The sequence below is a fragment of the Scomber scombrus genome, chromosome 2 (genome assembly GCF_963691925.1).
Source record: "Scomber scombrus chromosome 2, fScoSco1.1, whole genome shotgun sequence".
In the NCBI taxonomy this organism is placed as follows: domain Eukaryota; kingdom Metazoa; phylum Chordata; class Actinopteri; order Scombriformes; family Scombridae; genus Scomber; species Scomber scombrus.
Window position 1 is genome coordinate 33,198,590 of NC_084971.1, and position 23,389 is coordinate 33,221,978.

The 23,389-nt window shown below is 39.4% G+C and overlaps 1 protein-coding gene, 1 long non-coding RNA gene and 1 pseudogene across 2 annotated transcripts; 2 read left to right on the top strand and 1 right to left on the bottom strand.

Moving 5' to 3' along the window:
* The first annotated feature begins 7,191 nt into the window (after window positions 1-7,191).
* Window positions 7,192-7,721, top strand: LOC133998334 (uncharacterized). The gene is made up of 3 exons (XR_009927353.1): window positions 7,192-7,257; window positions 7,459-7,546; window positions 7,661-7,721. It is a non-coding gene; the product is annotated as an uncharacterized LOC133998334 (long non-coding RNA).
* A 517-nt stretch (window positions 7,722-8,238) lies between these two features.
* On the top strand, window positions 8,239-19,041 carry LOC133987029 (B-cell receptor CD22-like; annotated as a pseudogene).
* Window positions 19,042-20,999: 1,958 nt separating this feature from the next.
* Window positions 21,000-22,953, bottom strand: LOC133992317 (cystatin-B-like). The gene is made up of 3 exons (XM_062431037.1): window positions 22,798-22,953; window positions 22,611-22,712; window positions 21,000-21,505 (listed from the first exon to the last, which is right to left on the bottom strand). The coding sequence occupies exons 1-3, from the start codon at window positions 22,861-22,863 to the stop codon at window positions 21,377-21,379; spliced, it is 297 nt and encodes a 98-aa protein (XP_062287021.1). The 5' UTR covers window positions 22,864-22,953; the 3' UTR covers window positions 21,000-21,376.
* Between the last annotated feature and the right edge of the window lie 436 nt (window positions 22,954-23,389).

Sequence of the window (23,389 nt, forward strand, 5' to 3'; positions counted from 1 at the left end):
CAAGGTACTTGAACTCCTCGACTTGGGGCAGGATCTCATCCCCGACCCGGAGGGTGCACTCCACCCTTTTCCGGCTGAGGACCATGAACTCGGATTTGGAGGTGCTGATTCTCATCCCGGCCGCTTCACACTCGGCGGCAAACCGATCCAGTGAGAGTTGGAGGTCACGGTCTGATGAAGCCAACAGGACCACATCATCTGCAAAAAGCAGTGACCCAATCCTGAGGTCATCAAACCGGACCCCCTCAACGCCCTGGCTGCGCCTAAAAATTTTGCTGACAAAGGGCAGCCTTGGCGGAGTCCAACCCCCACTGGAAACAAGTCCGACTTACAACCAGCTATGCGGACCAAGCTCTGACACCGGTCGTACAGGGAACGGACGGCCCGTATCAGGGGGTCCCATAACCCGTACTCCCGGAGAACCCCCAACAGGACCCCCCGAGGGACACGATCGAATCACTTCTCCAAATCCACAAAACACATGTGGACTGGTTGGGCAAACTCCCATGCACCCTCAAGGATCCTGCAGAGGATGTAGAGCTGGTCCACAGTTCCACGACCCGGACGAAAACCACATTGCTCCTCCTGAATCCGAGGTTGGACTATCCGACGGACCCTCCTCTTCAGTACCCCCAGATAGACCTTACCAGGGAGGCTGAGGAGTGTGATCCCCCTATAGTTGGAACACACCCTCCGGTCCCCCTTCTTAAAAAGAGTAACCACCACCCCAGTCTGCCAATCCAGAGGCACTGCCCCCAATGTCCATGCGATGTTGGGGAGTCATGTCAACCATGACAGCCCAACAACATCCAGGCCTTGAGGAACTCCGGGTGGATCTCATCCAGCCCTGGGGCCCTGCCACTGAGGAGCTTTTTGACCACCTCAGTGACCCCACCCCAGAGATAGGAGAGCCCACACCCGGGTCCCCAGGCCCTGCTTCCTTACCGGAAGGCGTGTCGGTGGGGTTGAGGAGGTCTTCGAAGTATTCCTTCCACCGATCCATGACGTCCTGAGTCAAGGTCAGCAGGGCGCTGTCCCCACCATACATAGTGTTGACGGTGCACTGCTTCCCCCTCCTGAGACGCCGGATGGTGGTCCAGAACCTCTACGAAGCCGTCTGGAAGTCGTTCTTCATGGCCTCACCGAACTCCTCCCATGTCCGGGTTTTTGCCTTTTGTCCTGTTCAGTTAAACTGTGTCATTGTTTTCATGTTGGTGTATTCAGAGTCTGAACATGCACTGAAAGTGTGAAGAGATGCATCAAACCAACTGTCACACATCCGTCACGTGGTTTGTTTTTTTCTACAGACTGAACTGTGTTCACACTTAAAGATTAAGATGATAAAAATCTCATTATTTCTCTTTTCTCTTTAAATTACTAACAGGCCAGAACACTAAGGTCTCTAATTCTTTCTAACATAGATTATACTAAGTCTTTGCAAAACAGGAAAATGTGTTTTTAACTTGTGGGTTTACTGTCATTTGGCTCCTCATGCATATTCATAACAGTAACAAACAGGAAGGAAATAACTTCATTTAACGTCTTGATATCTGACTTCTGTTCACAGATCACAGACAACAAGCATCTTAACAGACAACGTCCTTCTCTGTTGTAAGTAGAACAGTTTACTGATATGACTATTACATGTTGTGTACATTATTTGATGTATTTTATTGTCTCTGAAGCCTCACAGAGAGATGCGAGGAGCAGCTATGAGTTTAAATACAGCAGCCAGTGGATTTGTTGTCTTCCTTCTCTCTGTGTCAGGTACTGTATATCTACATTTACATTGTATGTGTGATGCAGTACGATGAATAACCTTTAATACAACACTCTACAACAACAAATATTTGCTTCTGTACCTTCCTGTTAGCTGTTTAATGAACGCAAAATGGTAAAATTAATAATAATAGTAATGATAATGTCAGTATTCATATTAAGATGTTAAGCTGTGTCTGTGTCATGAGTGCTGGGGGTGGAGGTGTCTGGCTGATATGCTTTGTCCACCCTTCCTCCACAGCATATGCATATATTCACAGTTCTATTATGGTACAACAATGCACTGCAAACTATGACAGTTGCCCAACCCTGTGAAAACGTATTGACACCTAGCTGCTTTCCCACACGCCATGTTCTGCATTTCTTTCTCGTTTTCACACTTAGCTGAGCAGCAACTTGACCAAAGAACAAAAAAAGAGGAAACTAAAGACAAGCACAGACTCTTTAATGATTCAGTTGTTTCTTCTCATCCTGATCAGTAAAACAACATTAATGTTCACAGCTTCTAGACGGTCCCTGCGCACTCGTCTCACAGCCAGCTGTACATAGAGAACAATGTTATTAGTCCAGCTAGGAGGACAGCTCGTTTGGTCAAAATAATGTTGTAGCTCGTTTTCTACCTTTTAACAACTGTGTTTTAACAACTTTTCTTTTTTGAGTTATCGTCTTCGTCTTCTTTCATTGAGTTTTATTGATGGCAACCAGCTAACAGGTGCATTTACCGCCACCTACTGGATTGTAGTGTGGGTCATCAGATGAGCACAATTAAGTACCCGTTTGAAATGTTCTTGTTAATGAGTGTGCCATAATATTAAACTATGACACAAAATACAAAAATATCTCCAACAGACCTGGGATTTTTCTCCATCCATATAGGCCACATGCAAGAACATTTTAAAGATAATATTCCTGTTATTCACAACAAGGGCGTACAAATTATGCATAGATCCCATTTTCAAAACAGTGCTTACAGTAACTCATTTGAAACATATTGCCCTGGGAGGAAAGGTCCAAATGGAGACTATAGTGCATCAGTGCAACAAACAAAAAAAATCTGTATTATATCAGAATGCTGCTATCCACATCAACATTTTAATTTTGTAAACTGACTGATGTATGCAGCGTGGCTATCAGCTACCACATCTATGCCGTGGCCCTCAGTGGGAGAAGTGTGAAGGACAGCGGCCTAACAGCGCTGTGGGAAATGTGGGCAGGAGGGTTGCACTGTCAGTCAAACTAAAGAAAAAGGCCACATACTGTATAAAGCAGGTGCCATGGTTAACGAGTGATTTTAAATGCTGATGAGAGGGTACTGCTTTTGCCAGTGTGCCAATGACTATGCTGTGGTGTGCCAACCATGGCATGCATGTTAAGGCTGCCAACCCCTGCCCTATACCCTTGTCCCTTAAATATTTAATTAAAACACGCAACCTTTTCTTTGAAATATTCCATTACAAACTCCCTAATGTCATGTCTAATTTTAATTCCTTCAGCAATTTAACCAACTCCTGGCGCTCCTCGTTGTATTCATTACACTCCAGCAACACATGCTCAACTGTTTCTGGTTGTCTGCATTGGATACAAAGTCCTGTCGGATGGGAGATTTTTTTTTTAATGCTGTGCACATGTTGATGAACATATTTTTTTCATCAATCTTTATTAATATGCTTGTGTTTTGTCTATTTGCAATGTGTTCACATTGGCTTTATTCAAGACTGGAATTATAAAGTGTTGAACATGAGGAAAAATTATGTCAGTGGTGAATATAAGATGTTTAAGAGACACACTTCAGGTGTTCAGTTTTAACTTTTTCTAAACTACAACAAATAACAGTAAAAACTGATAAAATACTGTATTCCAGTTCTAGTTAGATTGTTGACAATGAGGAGCTCTGAATGACAACGACTGAAGATAAAACTATATTGGTGCCATGATCCACTTTGTCTTATTACCGGGGACAGGGGGACGCTCGAGGGACCGGGCGGCTCCAGCAGAGACACAGAGGAGGCTTTAGAGGCTGCAGGAGTCTCCTTTTCTCTCTGTCTCCTCCGTCCTCACAGAGGTCAGAGGTCATCCGGGACAGCTGACTCTGACTGCCGAACATTTCAGCTCACGTTAAAAAAAACCCAACTGATTCATGACGTCAATTATACAAAGAGGCAACGCTGTGGTTCATGATTCAACCACTAGGGGGCAGAAACACATTAATACAGAGAGGACAAACTCAAGTGGGTTTAAGGGCCACAAATACAACTCATCTCATGTAGGACGGATTATTAAAGAGGAAAGGACTAAAAGAAAGGACAGTGGGCTGGATTGGTTCCCTCTGAGGGCCGGTTCTGGCCCACGGGCCTCATGTTTGACATCCATGCTTTAATATATCGTAGTGATGACTGTTAGTGAGAGGTGCATTGTGGGTAGTGTAGTCCACAGTGAGAGGTGTATTATGGGTAGTGTAGTCCACAGTGAGAGGTGTATTATGTATAATGTAGTCCACCTACAGCAGCTCCACGGGGTCGGGGGGGTTGCCGGTGTCTGGAGGGAAATCGCTGGGCAGGTCCCAGAGGTGCAGCGCTCGACTCCACAGACGCACCTGCATGTCCCAGGAACGCCAGCTGTACTTCCTGTACTTGTTGGGAGTGGAGGGATGCAGCTTGGGATCCCCCAGGTGTCTGAAGAGGAGACGATTATTCTTAACTTGTTATAAATCTGATTGTGGTTTCTGATGTGCTCTGTGTTACAGTGGTACAGGGTAAGAAAGACTGGGTAGTGACTTACACTCCTACTCACATCTGTGCTATAAAAGGATCAACAGTGAACATACACTGCAACTACAGATACCCATCCAGGATAAATAATGTTGATACCACAGTTGATGAAAAATTCTGGTTTACTGAGTGGAATAATGTACTAAATACAGCCGTGGATCTGAAAAAAGAGTTGGCATACTTAAGTCGTGTGCAGGATCACTGTGATAAGAAGAACTGCACTCTGAGAATCACAGACCTGAGAGAGAGAGACTCAGCTGACTACAAGTTCAGGTTTACAACAAACCAACCAGGAGGGAAATTTTATGGTTCACCTGGAGTCACTTTGACTGTCACAGGTAACATTTTCATTGGACGATTTAATTTAGTTTTAAATGGTTAATATCGGAAATAGATTTGTGAATGTTTTTGTGTATGAACATAAATTATATTTCTGTTCTTTCTTCACATATCCAGATCTCCAGGTGCAGGTGATCCAATCAACAATCAATCCTTCCTCAGCTGAGTTGAAGTGTCACAGCAGCTGTCTACCTGATCGTTCTTCCTTCATCTGGTACAAGAATGGACAGAAAATTCAGGATGAAACATATTCTTCTTATTCTTTCAACTTCAATCATACAGACAACTATTCCTGTGCTGTCACAGGATATGAGGATTTCCCCTCTCCTTCAGTTTGTGAGTTTTCTTCTCAGTCTTCCACTAACATAACAGCATCTTATGAAGCCTTTTATCTAAAGTACTGTACAATGACTGCATGTATTTCTAGTATGAGTAACCCCACTGCCTCACTTGTTATTGACACCATGTTTTTCTCACTGAGCTCAATTCAATACAATACAATACAATACAATTCAACCTGATCTGTTTTACTGCAGAGAAATATGTTGTTTTAACAGTTTAGAAATATTTTATCCTATTAGAGAAACTATTTTATCAAGAGTTTGACACCTAGATTCATCATGTCTTCAGTCTCTCTCTGAAAATTACAAGTTTCTATCTCTCATTTTTCTTTGTTTAATAGCAACAGTCCATTTAAACACGCCAGTGTTTTAGACTTGGGCTCACAGTTTGTGTTAACAAGGTGTATTATATCAATAATTATAAAGACCCAGTTCTGCCCTTCAATAGTCAATCACTCCAGTCTTTAAAAGTCATATGTATGTGCTTTAATTACCTCCGTTTTTCCTCATACTTTATAAACTTACAGTAAATGAGGATTACTGCTCTACCTCTCTCCTTCAGTTTGTGTTTTGTGTGTCAATATATAGATAGATAGATAGATAGATAGATAGATAGATAGATAGATAGATAGATAGATAGATAGATAGATAGATAGATAGATAGATAGATAGATAGATAAACACTTTATTAATCCCGAAGGAAATTAAGGCATTCAGTAGCCCATATTACGTCAGGTCGTACAGTCAGTCAGTCAGTCCAAAAAAAAGAAGAAAAGTCGGTCATTCCTCTCTTACAGTGTAGAGTTATAAAGCTGGATGGCCCTGGGGACAAAGGACCTCCTCAACCTGTCTGTTGAGCATGACAGTGACAGAAGTCTGCCGCTGAATATACTCCTTTGTCCAGTTAAAGTGCTGTGCAGAGGGTGGCGATCACAGTCCATTGCTGACAGCAGCTTGCTCAGGGTCCTGTTTTCTGCCACTGATGTCAGGGACTCCAGCTCAACGCCAACAACAGAGCCAGACCTCTTCCTAGTGCTGCCTCCCCAGCACACCACAGCATAGGAGAGGACACTGGTCTTGACAGACTGGTAAAACATCAGGAGGAGTTTGCTGCAGATGTTAAAGGCCCCCAGCCTCCTGAGGAAATAGAGCCAGCTCTGCCCCTTCCTGTAAACTGCATCTGTGTTTGCTGAACAGTCCAGTTTATTGTCCAGATGCAGCCCCAGATATGTATAGGTCCTGACTACCTCCACATTAATCCCCTCAAGGGAGACTGGTAGCAGAGGGGGGCTGGACCTCCTGAAGTCCACAACCATCTCCTTGGTCTTGGTGGCATTCAGCTGCAGGTGGTTTGTTCTGCACCATTTCCCAAAGTCCTCCTTCAGGCTACTGTACTCACCCTCCTGTCCATCCCTAATACACCCCACTATTGCAGTATCATCAGAAAATTTCTTCATGTGGCATGAGTGCCTGTGCTGCTGATCTCTCTGTCTCTCTCTCTCTCTCTCTCTCTCTCTCTCTCTCTCTCTCTCTCTCTCTCTCTCTCTCTCTCTCTCTCTCTCTCTCTCTCTCTCTCTCTCTCGCTCTCTCTCTATCTATCTATGAGAGAGAGAGGATAACAGGACATAATGTAGTTTTTAATAGAAGCTGGCAAACATTGTGTTTGATGAATAAACTATTATACATATAAATATGTTCTACTGTGAAAACTAAATCTCATCTTGGAGTGAAATGAAATAACAGAAATTATATTGATATATCTCCTCCAGATGGTCCAAAGCTTTCCTCTGTGTCAGTGAGTCCCTCTGCTGAGATAGTGGAGGGCAGTTCAGTGAATCTGACCTGTAGTAGTGATGCTAACCCAGCAGCTAATTACACCTGGTACAAGGAGAATGAAGACTCACCAAAAGCATCAGGACAGATCTTCACCATCACTGATGTCAGACCTGAACACAGTGGGAATTATTACTGTGAAGCCCAGAACAAGATAGGACGTCATAAATCCACCTTACATCTGATTGTTGTGAAAGGTAAGTTTCTCACACACACACACACACACACACACACACACACACACACACACACACACACACACACACACACACACACACACACACACACACACACACACACACACACACACACACACACACACACACACACACACACACACACACACACACTTCATTTAGTAATAAGCCATATCTCCTTTCTGTTGGTCTCAATTTAAGGGAAATCAATGAATTTCATCAACTTGATTCTGATGCTGATTCCTGTGTTTCTCTTGCCTCCTCTGCTTCTCTTGATTCTCTGGATAAGGTAAATCCATGAGGAAAACTTACCTTCATTTATTTTCTTAAAACATTTTCACCGTTTTTAAGTCATTAATAACATTTTGTTAAACATTTCTTGTTTTTGTTGGATTCAATCCAGGAAGAAGAAAACTCTGAGCTCCACCACTGAACTGAATGAATATGTTGGGACTATAGAGGTGAGAGAGAGAGACCTTATTGACAGAACTTACCTTAAAATACAGTTATAAATGTTTGATTTATAAATGTACTAGAACATATTTTATTACCAACATGAAATCATAAAGAGTATTTCATTTTGAAGAACAACTTTCTGAGTAGAAACCAGTAATGTTTTAGGCTTTAAAGATCAGCACAGAATTCAGTCTGAATCATTATAATTATTATTATATTTAAAAACACTGAGTCTAATATTTTCATCTCTCTCCATCAGTTGGACTCTCATCCTGTGTATGAGAACGTCTCAGACTTGCAGGTCGTCACTGCAGCAGAGACAGATAACGACGAGGACTACGAAAACTTGAAGTAAAAACCAGTCAGGTTGGAGCCTCCTGAAAGGTAAAAAACAGGCTGACGTCAGATTCATAGTTACAGTTATGAGATGTACCTCATCTAAATGTCATGTGATTTTGTTCTGATGCAGTTGAACCAGAGGCTGGACTCACCTGATGGAAACAGAAAGTAGTACAACAGTGAAATATGACAGTGGAGAGAGAGGCTGTAGAGGACCATGTGGACGTTTTCATGTTCAGTTTTCAGCAGCAGCAGCAGGTAGAAGTGAGCAGCACAGACAGTCAGTAACAGCATGTAGCAGAAGCTTTGAGAAGAATGTGCTGATGGCAGCTTGAACTGAATCATGTCGACGTGTCAAACATGATTGATTGTTTAGATCAGTTGAATATCAGGTGGTGTGTGTGACTCAACTGATTTATAATTTACTGAGTGTTCTGTCTGAGCTAATGCAAGCTTATTTTTAGTTATATTACAGATATTTAGGATTAGAGCTGCAATGCAAACTGTTATTTTAAATGTGTACATACTGTAATTAATCACTATTGAGGAATCCTGATTGGCTTCTTGTGCAGTTTACTGTATATTTTCACACATCAAACATAATCTCAGTTCTACCACACTTTGCTAAATGTCACATTATCCAGGTGTTGCAGTGGCTGATATACAACAGCCAGCTTCCACAACATCTCTGTAGTTGGAAACATGATTTCAGTTCCCTCTCACTGCTGCAGAGGGCGACAGTGTGCAGAAAGTTTCAGCTTTAAATAGTTTGTATGTTTATTTTTCAGGATCTGAATGTATTTACCAGATATGAAGACAAATAAAATGTTAATCTTTTCTTTAAATGTGTTCTTTTGTGCTGATTTATCTCTCACTTTCCCTTTTATATTAGTATGAAACTTGTCACAGTGTAATAGTTAATGATTTGGGATGTTGCTAAAATGAAGATGCACAGACACAGTTTGTATTGAAGAAGACATTAATTGTCATGTTAGCTGTTTATCTTCTTTTCAGTGCATTAAAACTCTTTGGGGTCAGTGGCAGTTTACTGAGTATGAAGCCTTTTCAGTTTAACAGTCCATATTTGTTAGTGACAGCTGTAGATCACTGACTGAATCATTTTCATACTTAGACACCTCGACTGTGAGAGTTTGTTCAACTACTGTACAACAAGGTCACCAATGTGAACAATCAATGCTTCTGAAACTGAACCTCTAACTGTAATGATTAATGAATTTAATGTCAAGTGTAAACATATTAAGATGCAACTCAATCATAAGAAGTGAAAAGTACTAAAAGTAACTTTAAATGTGTGTAGACAATCAGTGATGGATGGTAAAATGTTTTCTCAGGGTTGTGAATCAGTATCTCTGATGTTTCACTGCCATCTAGTGGTGAATCTTCAGTGTTGCAGCTTCAGGCTTCATCACTGAGGTCTCCCTCCACTGTCTGCTTTAAAGGCTCAGTTCACCTGAATAACAAAACAACACATTTTATCACTTACCTCCTGTGGTGTCTAGCCCTGCAGGTAGATTTAGATTAATTTTGCTGTAGGTGTTTTATCCATCACATATATCATGTTCATTTTTACACACTGAAATTTGTCCACAATTATTTCTCTTCTCTCTCTTAAAATTGTGAGCAGGTCAAAATACTGGTCTCTTATTCTCTCTAACATAGATTATATTAAGTCTTCAGAAAACAGTAAAACTTGGTTGTCACATTTGGCTCCTCCTACATATTCATAACAGTAACAAACAGGAAGGAAATAACTTCATTTAACGTCCTGATATCTGACTTCTGCTCACAGATCACAGACGACGAGCATCTTAACAGACAACGTCCTTCTCTGCTGTAAGTAGAACAGTTTACTGATATGACTATTACATGTTGTGTACATTATTTGATGTATTTTATTGTCTCTGAAGCCTCACAGAGAGATGAGAGGAGCAGCTATGAGTTTAACAGCAGCAGCCAGTGGATTTGTTGTCTTCCTTCTCTCTGTGTCAGGTACTGTATATCTACATTTACATTGTAGGACATTTAACACACTTATTCAGAGCAGCATGAAGTCTTTTTTAGGAAGTAAATTAAAAATATCCCAGATCAGCACTTTTCTAGGTTTAATGTATGTGTGATGCAGTATGATGAATAACTTTTTAACTGGCCAAACATTCACTATACCTGTTAGCCTCTGAATGAAGGGAAAATGACTTGAAATATATCAGTATTCCCTCCTGAACAGTAATAATATTATATGTAGAGCTGTGTCTGCATCATGAGTGGTGGGGGTGGGGCCTGGCTGATATGGTTTGTCCTCCCTCCCTCCATAGATTGTAAGAATCATATATTTTTATACATGCATATGAATATATTCATAGTTCTATGATGGTACAATAATGAACTAAGAATTTCATCTTATCATAATGTTTTTCTTCTGTTTGGTGATTTCTGCACTATGTACCCTGCAAACCTATCAACACTGAGTGTAGGTTAGCCACTTTCCATCACGTCATGTTCTGCATGTCTTTGTGGTTTTCACATTTAGCTGAGCAGCAGCTTGACCAAAGAACTAACAGAGAGGAAACTAACCGCAACAACCACAGACTCTCTAATGATTCAGTTTCTTCTTCTCTTCCTGTTCAGTAAAACCACATTAATGTTCACAGCTTCAATATATTCGTGTTCTTTCACTGTATTATGTACTGTGATGTAAATTAAAAGCAAACAGTTTTTTTTAGGACTTATATATTTCTGTGTTCACCCAGGCTTCAAATAAAACAATGACCTATGTGCATTACGTAGACACACACTCTTGGTGTTCAGCTTTAGCTTTTTCAAAATTACAACAAACAAGGAAAACAACATTACAAACTTACAGAATGAATGGACTAAAGTTGAAACACTCAGCAGTAACAAATGATAAAATACTGTATTCTAGTTCAGTTCTAGTTAGATTGATGCACGATGAGGAGCTTTGAATGACAACAGCTGCAGATAAAATCATATTGGTGCCATGATCCACTTTGTCTTATTCACTGATTCTTAACTTGTTATAAATGTGATTGTGGTTTCTGATGTGCTCTGTGTTACAGTGGTACAGGCTCAGAATGACTGGGGAGTGACTTACACTTCTACTCACATCTGTGCCTTAAAAGGATCAACAGTGGACATGAACTGCAACTACAGATACCCATCCAGGATGAATAATGTTGATACTGCAGTAAATGAAACACTCTGGTTTAGTAAAGGGAGTAATAATGAACCTGTGGATCTGAGAACAGACTCAGAGTACGCAGGTCGTGTGCAGTATCACTGTGATAAGAACGACTGCACTCTGACAATCACAGACCTGATAGAGAGGGACTCAGCTGAGTACAAGTTCAGGTTCATAACAAACCAACCAATAGGGAAACATACTGGTGTACCTGGAGTCACATTGACTGTCAAAGGTAACATTTTTATCGGAGAACTTAATTGAATTTCAAATTATTAGTGAATAAGTTCTGGGAATGTTTGTGTGTGTATGAACATAAATGACATTTCTGTTCTTTCTTCACAGATCCAGATCTCCAGGTGCAGGTGATCCCATCAACAATCAATCCTTCCTCAGTAGAGCTGAAGTGTCACAGCAGCTGTCGTCTACCTGATCGTTCTTCCTTCATTTGGTACAAGAATGGACAGAAAATTACCAGATCAACATTTTCTTCTCATTCAGCCAACTTTAATGATGCAGACAGCTATTCCTGTGCTGTTACAGGATATGAGGATTTCCCCTCTCGTTCAGTTTGTGAGTTTTCTTCACAATCTTCCACTAACATAACAGCATCTTTTAAAGCCTTTTATCTAAAGTACTGTACAATGACTTCATGTATTTCTAGTATGAGTGACCCCATTGCCTCACTTGTTATTGGCACCATGTTTTTCTCATTGAGCTCTACTGTTGTCAGTATCAATACAATACATCTTGCTCTTTGTTACTGCAGAGATATATGTAGTTTTAACAGTTTAGAAATATTTTATCCTATTAGAGAAACTCTTTTACCAAGAGTTTGACACCTAGATTCATCATGTCTTCAGTTTCTCCCTGAAAATGACAAGTTTTTTATCTCTCATTTTTCTTTTGTTTAATAGCAACAGTCCATTTAAACACACCAGTGTTTCAGACTTGGGCTCACAGTTTGTGTTAACAAGGTGTATTATATCAATAATTATAATGACCCAGTTCTGCCCTTCAATAGTCAATCACTCCAGTCTTTAAAAGTCATTCCACACATGTATGTGCTTTAATTTCCTCTGTTTTCCCTCATACTTTATAAACTCACAGTAAATGAGGATAACTGCTCTCCCTCTCTTCTTCAGTGTTTTGTCTGTTACTTACAAAGTGTAAAACGTAGACGATAACAGGACATAATGTAGTTTTTGATAGAATCTGACAAACATTGTGTTTGATGAACAAACTAGGAGCCATTTAAATATGGTCTACTGTGAAAACTCAATAATAGAAATCATGTTAATGTTTTCTCCTCCAGATGCTCCAAAGCTTCCCTCTGTGTCAGTGAGTCCCTCTAGTGAGATAGTGGAGGGCAGTTCAGTGACTCTGACCTGTAGCAGTGATGCTAACCCAGCAGCTAAATACACCTGGTACAAGGCAACATCTCCACATCCTGAGGTTTTCTCTAAAGACCGACAGCTTTTCGTCAGCTCCATCCAGTCCTCTGACTCTAGAAATTATTACTGTACAGCTGAGAACACACTGGGGAAAACATCTGAATACATCTTTATAGATGTAACATGTGAGTGAAACACAGCCTACATGAAGAAGTATCATATAACTGATGACAGCTTGTTTTCAGGCTTTAATAACCAGTGAAATGTTTGCTGATCAGACTCTCTCAGCTCTGCCTGCTTCACATTTACAGTCTGCTGCTTTAATTCACTGAGCAGCTCAGTAGATGAAGAATCTGTTTCAGCCACTGTTGGCTCTGCTGTTCATGGCATTTAAACATCAGACATCCAGCCAGTAAACCACCTCTAACGTTTTACATGCTGCTATATATGTGAATATAAACTATTATTAATTTAAATTCATTAACTGTATATTTACTGTATATATAACATTAAATCATATTTACTTTTTCCACGAGTCTTAATCACTATCTAACAATAATAGTTAAAGCCACATGTCCTCTCACCTTCAATATGAGTTTATATATGTACATATATCATTGTTATTTATATTTTATTTCCTGTTACACATCTTCTGTACCTATGTTACCTTAACGCGGACTTTCAGAATGGTCTTTATATTTTATTGTCACATTTCTTGTTAGATTGTTTGGTCCTCTCTCCTCCAGATGGTCCAAAGCTTCCCTCTATGTCAGTGAGTCCCTCTGCTGAGATAGTGGAAGGCAGTTCAGTGACTCTGAACTGTAGCAGTGATGCTAACCCAGCAGCTAATTACACCTGGTACAAGGAGAATGAAGACTCACCAAAAGCATCAGGACAGATCTTCACCATCACTGATGTCAGACCTGAACACAGTGGAAATTATTACTGTGAAGCCCAGAACAGAAGAGGACGTCATAACTCCACCTTACATCTGATTGTTGTGAAAGGTAAGTTACACACACACACACACACACACACACACACACACACACACACACACACACACACACACACACACACACACACACACACACACACACACACACACACACACACACACACACACACACACACTGAATTTATTAATAAGCCATATCTCCATTCTTTTCTCAATTTAAGGGAAATCAATGAACTTCATCAACTTGATTCTGATGCTGATTCCTGTGTTTCTCTTGCCTCCTCTGCTTCTCTTGATTCTCTGGATAAGGTAAATCCATGAAGAAAACATCCCTTCATTTATTTTCTTAAAACATTTTCACAGTTTTTAAGCTATGAATTTAATTGTATTAAACATTTCTTGTTTTTGTTGGATTCAATCCAGGAAGAAGAAAATGAGCTCCACCACTGAACTGAATGAGGTGAGAGAGAAATACCTTATTGACAGAAGTTACCTTAAAAAACAGTTATGATTATTTGATTTATAAATGTGCTAGAACATATTTTATTATCAACATGAAATCATAAGGAGTATTTAATTTAAAGAGCAACTTTCTGAGTAGAAACCAGTAATGTTTTAGGCTTTAAAGATCAGCACAGAATTCAGTCTGAATCATTATAATTATTATTATATTTAAAAACACTGAGTCTAATATTTTCATCTCTCTCCATCAGTTGGACTCTCATCCTGTGTATGAGAACGTCTCAGACTTGCAGGTCGTCACTGCAGCAGAGACAGACAACGACGAGGACTACGAAAACTTGAAGTAAAAACCAGTCAGGTTGGAGCCTCCTGAAAGGTAAAAAACAGGCTGACGTCAGATTCATAGTTACAGTTATGAGATGTACCTCATCTAAATGTCATGTGATTTTGTTCTGATGCAGTTGAACCAGAGGCTGGACTCACCTGATGGAAACAGAAAGTAGTACAACAGTGAAATATGACAGTGGAGAGAGAGGCTGTAGAGGACCATGTGGACGTTTTCATGTTCAGTTTTCAGCAGCAGCAGCAGGTAGAAGTGAGCAGCACAGACAGTCAGTAACAGCATGTAGCAGAAGCTTTGAGAAGAATGTGCTGATGGCAGCTTGAACTGAATCATGTCGACATGTCAAACGTGATTGATTGTTTAGATCAGTTGAATATCAGGTGGTGTGTGTGACTCAACTGATTTATAATTTACTGAGTGTTCTGTCTGAGCTAATGCAAGCTTATTTTTAGTTATATTACAGATATTTAGGATTAGAGCTGCAATGCAAACTGTTATTTTAAATGTGTACATACTGTAATTAATCACCTTTGAGGAATCCTGATTGGCTTCTTGTGCAGTTTACTGTATATTTTCACACATCAAACATAATCTCAGTTCTATCACACTTTGCTGAATGTCACATTATCCAGGTATTGCAGTGGCTGATATACAATAATCAGCCAGCTTCCACAACATCTCTGTAGTTGGAAACATGATTTCAGTTCCCTCTCACTGCTGCAGAGGGCGACAGTGAGCAGAAAGTTTCAGCTTTAAATAGTTTTTATGTTTATTTTTCAGGATCTGAATGTATTTACTAGATATGAAGACAAATAAAATATTAATCTTTTCTTTAAATCTGTTCTTTTGTGCTAATTTATTTCTCACTTTCCCTTTATTTTAGGAGGAAATTTTCACAGTATAACAGTTTATTATGATTTTGGGATGTTGCTAAAATGAAGATGCACAGACACAGTTTCTATTGAAGAAGACATTAATTGTCATGTTAGCTGTTTATCTTCTTTTCAGTGCATTTAAACTCTTTGGGGTCACTCAGTGAAGCAGAATATGTGGCAGTTTACTGAGTATGAAGCCTTTTCAGTATAACAGTCCATATTTGTTAGTGACAGCTGTAGATCACTGACTGAATCATTTTTCATACTTAAGACACTTCGACTGTGAGAGTTTGTTCAACTATTGTACAACAAGGTCACCAATGTGAGCAATGCTTTTGAAACTGAACCTCCAGAGTCTGGTGGGTCCAAGCGGGGAGCTCCGGTCCTCTGAATTGATGCCAACGCGGAAGTAATTTAAAACTGCATTCTACAAAAAGGCCACCAGGGGGCGACCGTTTTGGTGTCAAAAGGACTTCCGTCTCTATACAAGTCAATGGAGAATTCACCAACTTCTCACTTGATTTCTAACCTCAGTAAACGTTTTCAAAATGTGTTTATGGTCTCAATCGCTAGTTTAAAGCCTTCTTCAATGCAGTATGATGTTCATTTGGGACATTTTGGCCTCCCTGATTTTATATGTGACGATAAAGCAGGGTATGCATTAGGGCGTGGCTACGTCGTGATTAACAGGCTGATTGGTTCACAGGTTCAGGAGGGCGCCTTTTGCCCCTCCTGATGCCCATATAAGTAGAATCCGTGTTTTAATTTTTCCCGGCATGCACCGGAAATCTTCAAGATGGCGCTGCTCAGATCCGATACTATTGGCCTCCGAGCAACAGTCCACAAACCAATTGGTGACGTCAGGGATTGATATGTCCATTTCTTTTCTCGTCCTGTTCAGTTAAACTGTGTCATGTTGGTGTATTCGGTGTCTCAACATGCACTAAAAGTGTGAAGAGATGCATCAAACAAACTGTCACACATCTGTCAAGTGGTTTGTTTTTTTCTACAGACAGAACTGTGTCCACACTTAAAGACTAAGATAATAATCTCATCATTTATCTTTTCTCTTTAAATTACTAACAGGCCTGAACACTGGTCTCTTATTCTCTATAACATAGATTATATTAAGTCTTTGAAAAACAGTAAAATGTGTTTTTAACTTGTTGGTTTACTGTCATTTGACTCCTCATGCATATTCATAATTATAAGAAATAGGAAGGAAATAACTTCATTTAGCGTCCTGATATCTGACTTCTGCTCACAGATCACAGACGACGAGCATCTTAACAGACAACGTCCTTCTCTGCTGTAAGTAGAACAGTTTACTGATATGACTATTACATGTTGTGTACATTATTTGATGTATTTTATTGTCTCTGAAGCCTCACAGAGAGATGAGAGGAGCAGCTATGAGTTTAACAGCAGCAGCGAGTGGATTTGTTGTCTTCCTTCTCTCTGTGTCAGGTACTGTATATCTACGTTTACATTGTAGGACATTTAGCACACTTAATCAGAGCAGATAGCAGAACAGATATGTATGTTCTTTAATTAACTGTTTTTCCTCATACTTTATAAACCTCTTACAGTAAATGAGGATTACTGCTCTCCCTGTCTCCTTCAGTGTGTGTCACTTACAAAGTGTAAAACATAGAAGATAACAGGACATAATGTAGTTTTTAATAAAAGCTGGCACACTTTGTGTTTCAGGAACAAACTATTATCCATTTAAATATGTTCTACTGTGAAGATTTTGGAGTGAAATGAAATAACAGAAATCATGTTAATGTTTTCTCTTCCAGATGCTCCAAAGCTTCCCTCTGTGTCAGTGAGTCCCACTAGTGAGATAGTGGAGGGCAGTTCAGTGACTCTGACCTGTAGCAGTGATGCTAACCCAGCAGCTAGTTACACCTGATACAAGGCAACATCTCCACATCCTGAGGTTTTCTCTAAAGACCGACAGCTTTCCCTCAGCTCCATCCAGTCCTCTGACTCTAGAAACTATTACTGTACAGCTGAGAACACACTGGGGAAAACATCAGAATACATCGTTATAGATGTAACATGTGAGTGAAACACAGCCTACATTAAAAAGTATCATGTAACTGATGACCAGTGTTTTGTACCAGTGTTAACTCAACATGCATGTCCAGGAATGGTCTTTATCTTTTATTGTCACCTTTGTTGCTGAGTTAAGCATCTTGAGTTCTCATTTTTACTGTAATTGCAAACACTTCTTGAATCTAATAAGTAATTTATTCACGTGTTGTTGTTTGTTCTGTTCAGTCTGATCACATCGTCCCCATAAAGATACACATCAGATGTTTGATAATAGCTAAAGAGTGACAACTATTCAGATATTTGCCACGTTTGAAAGCATAATAAATTCATACCTTTTTTTGGTCAGTTTTCAACTAAACATTTAAATAAGCCCTTACAATGTGAAAAAGTATCCTTATCTGGGGTTGAAATGTTAAATGTGTTGATTCTCTCTCCTCCAGATGCTCCAAAGCTTCCCTCTGTGTCAGTGAGTCCCTCTGCTGAGATAGTGGAGGGCAGTTCAGTGACTCTGAACTGTAGCAGTGATGCTAACCCAGCAGCTAATTACACCTGGTACAAGGACAATGAAGACTCACCTAAAGCATCAGGACAGATCTTCACCATCACTGATGTCAGACCTGAACACAGTGGGAATTATTCCTGTGAAGCCCAGAACAGAAGAGGACGTCATAACTCCACCTTACATCTAACTGTTGTGAAAGGTAAGTTTTTACATTCAGCATCACATCCTGCACCAGATGCCAAATTCTATATATCATACGATAAGTCACTATAGAATAACAATATATAAAGTATATTCTGAACTGAAAACAGCTGTTAGAGTTAAGCGTCAAGTAAAATGAAGAGACTGAATATACATATATTGACTGAAACATAGGACCCAAACACCCTGATTAACTGTCAGTATTTTCTTATAGATCCAGGAAAAGGAAAACAAATCGCTGCTGGAGTAACGGCTGCTGTTCTCCTGTCTATCATAATCCTCTCTGTCTTCCTATGGATGAGGTAAGCAGTTCTGTTTCACTGAATCGTTGCTCTACATTCAGTCATTTGTGTTTTTAATTCATTCTCCTCAGCAGGAAAAAGAGAGCCTCCAATCAATCGTCTGACGCTGAGGAGAGACCAGACGACAGAGAGAGGGTGAGGAGGGAGAGTTATACTATTCTATCCTGGTTTCACACTTCCACACTCACTATCTTAAAGTGACACTAGAAAACTCATCTGACTGTGAAGCTCTTCATGTTGTTTCTTAACAATCCTTCTTCACAGAAACCAACACTTTCCTCATTTCTATCACCCTCCAGACACAGCCAGAGATGCAAGATAACCTTCATTATGCCAGCGTGCAGTTCTCCAACAACCAGGCAGATCCTCTCTACTCCAACATCAGATCAGATCAGCTCCACAGACACATGGAGGAACAAGAGGTTACCGAGTACGCTGCTGTTAACTTTAACAGAGCTGGTACTGCTCCGAGGTGAGCAGCTCTTCACACAGGAACACAGTAGCAACTTTTTTTATTTTTTGCCTGTTATATCTTTATTATGACTGTTTGTATAATTTAATACAAAATCTTCAGATTCACCTGATTCATCTTTTATTTCCCTCTCAGAACCAGAGGTCCGGAAACTGGGGAAGATCCATCTGCACTGTACAGCACAGTCAACAAAACCTCATGAACACATCAGCAATCTCATATTTTCATTTCTGAAAAAATGAGAAGAACTCCTGCACACTGTCTCAATCACTGCTGGAATATTTATTAAATCACAACTGTCCGACCTTTTATCAGCCATAAATTGTCACTTTAAATTGCTCCAAAATATATAATTGTCTTATTGATGCATTCTTGCAGAGGAGATATATGTTTTAAAATTCAATAGTTACCTTCTTCAATTAAACTGTTAAAAAAAGAGAGACAAACAGACTTGCACACCTGAATATGTGACAGATGTGAAACGTTGTGATTTCATAAATATTCGAGCAGTGATAACGTGCAGGAGTTATTCTCATTGTTTTCAAGTCCTCTGACACACCTGTCACATATACAGGAAGAGATTCTTTTTGAAATGTTTTATTTAAACAGGTAACCATTGAATATATTTTAATGCTGAAGTAAAACTCCATTCAGCTCCTGTACTTATTGATTTCACTGAGGATGCTTCTCAACAGCAGTAAACTGTTGGGATGAATCATCAGTGTTAGACAGGCTCACCATATTCATCATGTCTTTACACTCACATTGTTGCTGACCTTACAGGCTCTATAAAGATACCAGTAGTGAAGGTGATCCTGAGTACTTCAACACAACTTTGACTGTAACACCTGCTAACTTCAGCTTGCAGTAGCTACTTGTGTGAGTGGTGTGGTGCCGCCTCCCCTGAGCCATTTTATGAATGCTAAATAAAGATAATTATAACTTTCAGCTTTGGATAAATCTCAGCATTAGTGAACACTTATTGAACAAGTGGTGAGATTGTAATGTGTAACATATGTACAAATATATTGGAGAGAAACAGATACAGCATGCTTTTACTAATCCACTTGTAATTCCCAATTACTGCCACTAGATGGTACTAAAGAGTTATGTTTTATTGATAATGGATCATTTTTGCTGTGCTTTCTGTATTTACAGTTTATCCTCCAGTTTTATTATAATAACCTGTTTTCTTGTCAGTATTTTAACATTTATTTTGTGAATTATTTCTTCAGCCTCACTGTTGCATTAAAACAGTTTATGTTTCTACTTTCTTTATACATATTATTACAGCATGTTTTTGTTTTATATCGTAATCTCAATATCATGTAATCACGTTTGCTCTTTTTATTCTCTTAAATAAAAAATGTTTTCAATTATAATTGGATGGATGAGTCAGTTATTGTGACAGTGGCTGCAATAAATCAGAATATGAAGGTTTTGCAGCTTGTACTTAATACCTTTCCACAAAAACAATCATGTTGGTACCATGATCGTTTTTCTCTGAACTTGATGGGAGAACCAACATCAGGGTGTCCAACCCTCCTGGCATAGAAAGTCATCAGTCTGCAGGTCTTTAGTTGGAATAAAAACTTCCAATTTTTTAGGTTGATTCCCTATTGCAAATGATCTGACACTCCTGAAAGTTGGTCAGGAAATATGCAGTTTTCTTTTTATATTAGCTTCACATCAACCTTTTTGCTCAGGAGGAGGACTGTGGATTTTGTCCTCCATCACTTACACTCTAAGTCCATTATGAAGGGATCTTCTAAAGCCAAGTGTGAGCAGGAGGAATGAGTCAGTGCCTATATATTATGAAATCAACAGAGATTTACAGATGTTATGCATTTATTTTGTTCATTTTGTGAACCCATCCTTTACCTCCACTCAAATGTGTATTTCCTTTTTTCTGTTTGAACTTGATGTTTTGATGTTTGAGCTTAGAATCAGATTTTAAGGTGTTTACCTACAAGCATGAACTAGTTTGGAGCCAATCGTGGCTCAATATTCAACTGTACAGTGAAGATGGAGGCGACATCTGTCCAGCAAGACATCATAAATTCTGGATTTGTTTAATGAGGGAGAAAGATGAGATGCCATTTTAAGGTGTTTAAAGCTGTAATCATACTTTATTTGTGTAAAAACCAAATCAGGCACACATTATAGTTCCAAGCAGAGTATTTTTATTTGTCTTAAAACACATCTGGAGGAGATCTTTAAGGATATACCCCACTTCATCTATCAGATAACTAAAGTTACATTAACAAACATTTAGTAATAAAAAAAGATGAGATCATGATATCGGCTATAAAATACCCAGCCTCATACCCAGCTACAACATTATAACACAAATGCAAATTTGGGATACAGGACATTTACTCACAAGGGAATATTTCCAGCTTCATGTTAAAAATAGAAACTGTATCTAACTGTTTTGATGAGCCAGGATAAAATAAGTAGAGCTTTTAGATTATTAGTGATAATGAGACTGTAGCCTGTAGGCACTGGTGGGACGCTTTGCTCGGTTTGTGATCGTATTAGAAGTACTCGATGGGGTCGTGGTGGCTCTTTGAATGCTGCATATCGCTCAGCTCCATATCTCCTCCATTGCAGGGGAGCTTTTTGTAAACACGGAGATGAACATGATCGTCTCCTCCCACATGCACCTGCAAGGAAACACAAGAAAAGTTTCAGGAGACCTTCGAGCGTACAGTCACGGATTGTTTTTGGCCACCAGGAGGCAGCAGAAACAAGCTGTAGATGCATAATGACAGAAGCCAGGATCTCCCTTGGCAGATAGACATCCTGGCTGACCTATTGCATCCACCTTCTGCCCTCTTGGTGATCTCGGGAGCTTCAGAACAACTGCTGCCATTAACTCTCATCCACCTTTTAGGGTTGCACTTGTATACTCTACTCTACTCTACTCTAATCCTAAAAGCAATGGAGGTTTTGTTACTAGGCAACGTGTCTGCATATGTCTGTGGACAAAATAATATTAACTAATTGGAAAGGCGTATAAAAGTTGAGCTGGCTTTATTTGATTGGATATTAATTATCTTAAATTAAATTCGTCAATGTTTTTTTCCATTCAGGGTTTTATTGGCAGTAAAAATCTTTTCAGTATTTCCAGACAGAGCATGCACTGTTAGTCCACAAGAGAAGATGACCATACTGTTATATTATCCTTTGTCATAAATGCAGATGTGGAGCCTGGCCAACTCCGAGACATTCATTTATACAGAAGACATCATGTAGACACTGCACTAGGATGTTATTCAAGTTTATGTTGGCTATAGTACAGCTGAAACAGCGGACTGAACCATAGTAGTGGCTGTACATAAACACTACACATAGAGGGCGATGTTTCACCACTGATGAACATTGATCCACAGTTAAAAGGGAATGTGCTGATTCAGCCTCACATATGCCTGTTTAATACATTGTCTTATTATTAAGCTGCTGTATGTGTGTATTACCTTCGGCATAAAGTTGGGAAAGAAATTACATGTGCTTGTAATGTTGTCATACAGACATCTGACATGTTATTATGAATATAATGATTATTTTTATGTCTATTTATAAGGAACCAGTGAGTCATCTGTCTGTTGTGCAAGGATTTTGGGTGTGGTGGTGAAAATAAAGACTTACAACCTGAAGATATCTGACCTGCTAAGTTATTTGTGTACAATATTTTTTACTTTGTTGTATTAGTATGTTTATTTAAGTAAAGGATCTGAATACTTCTTCCACGACTAGACTCATAATGACCTTTATGAAGTAGTTGGTTCCTGCCACCACCTGGCTCCTGTAAGTCTTTGCGGTGAAGACATCGTAGGACTTTCCTGCTTTTTTCTCTGCGTGTGGTTTCATCTGGAGACACAAACAACAGCGTGAATTGGACCAGGAAATGAAACCAACCATAAACCATCAACAATACGTGTTTTAATGTAATTACGCTTTCACAGATTTTCTGAATTTCCTCGTCAGCATCTTTTGGTGGACCAGCTCCTCCGGTCATCATCTTGACTGTTTCCAAAAAAGAGAAAAATCAGCTGAAAAATGGACTAAAACAACTTCTTTTTGTGTGTACAGCAGCTTTCAACACGGACTGGATCACAAGACCATGTATATGTGGAGCGTACCATCAGTGTAGGGGAGTTTACTTTATTAAATTACATCACAAACTGGCTAAAACGACAAATAAAGTATCTGCTTTGTAAATAACTATATTAATGTGAGTTATATTTCAACATTAAATTATTTTACGCATCAGAAACGGAGATTTGAAAGAGAAAAACAGAAAAAACATTTCTCTCTGTCCCCCCGTTTCACAGACAGTGTGGATTAGTCTGAGACCATTACTTTTTTTCCTTTTTTAGTTTTAGCTTTATTGGTATTAAAAACTCGGTATATGTCCAGATAAGAGGAAGAAACCTGACCATCATATTCAACACAGTTATGGGAAGTGCATAGATCTAGCACCATAGCTACACGGAAGCATGTCGTGGAAAATAATGAGTAATGGGTTAAACAGATTTATAAGCTTT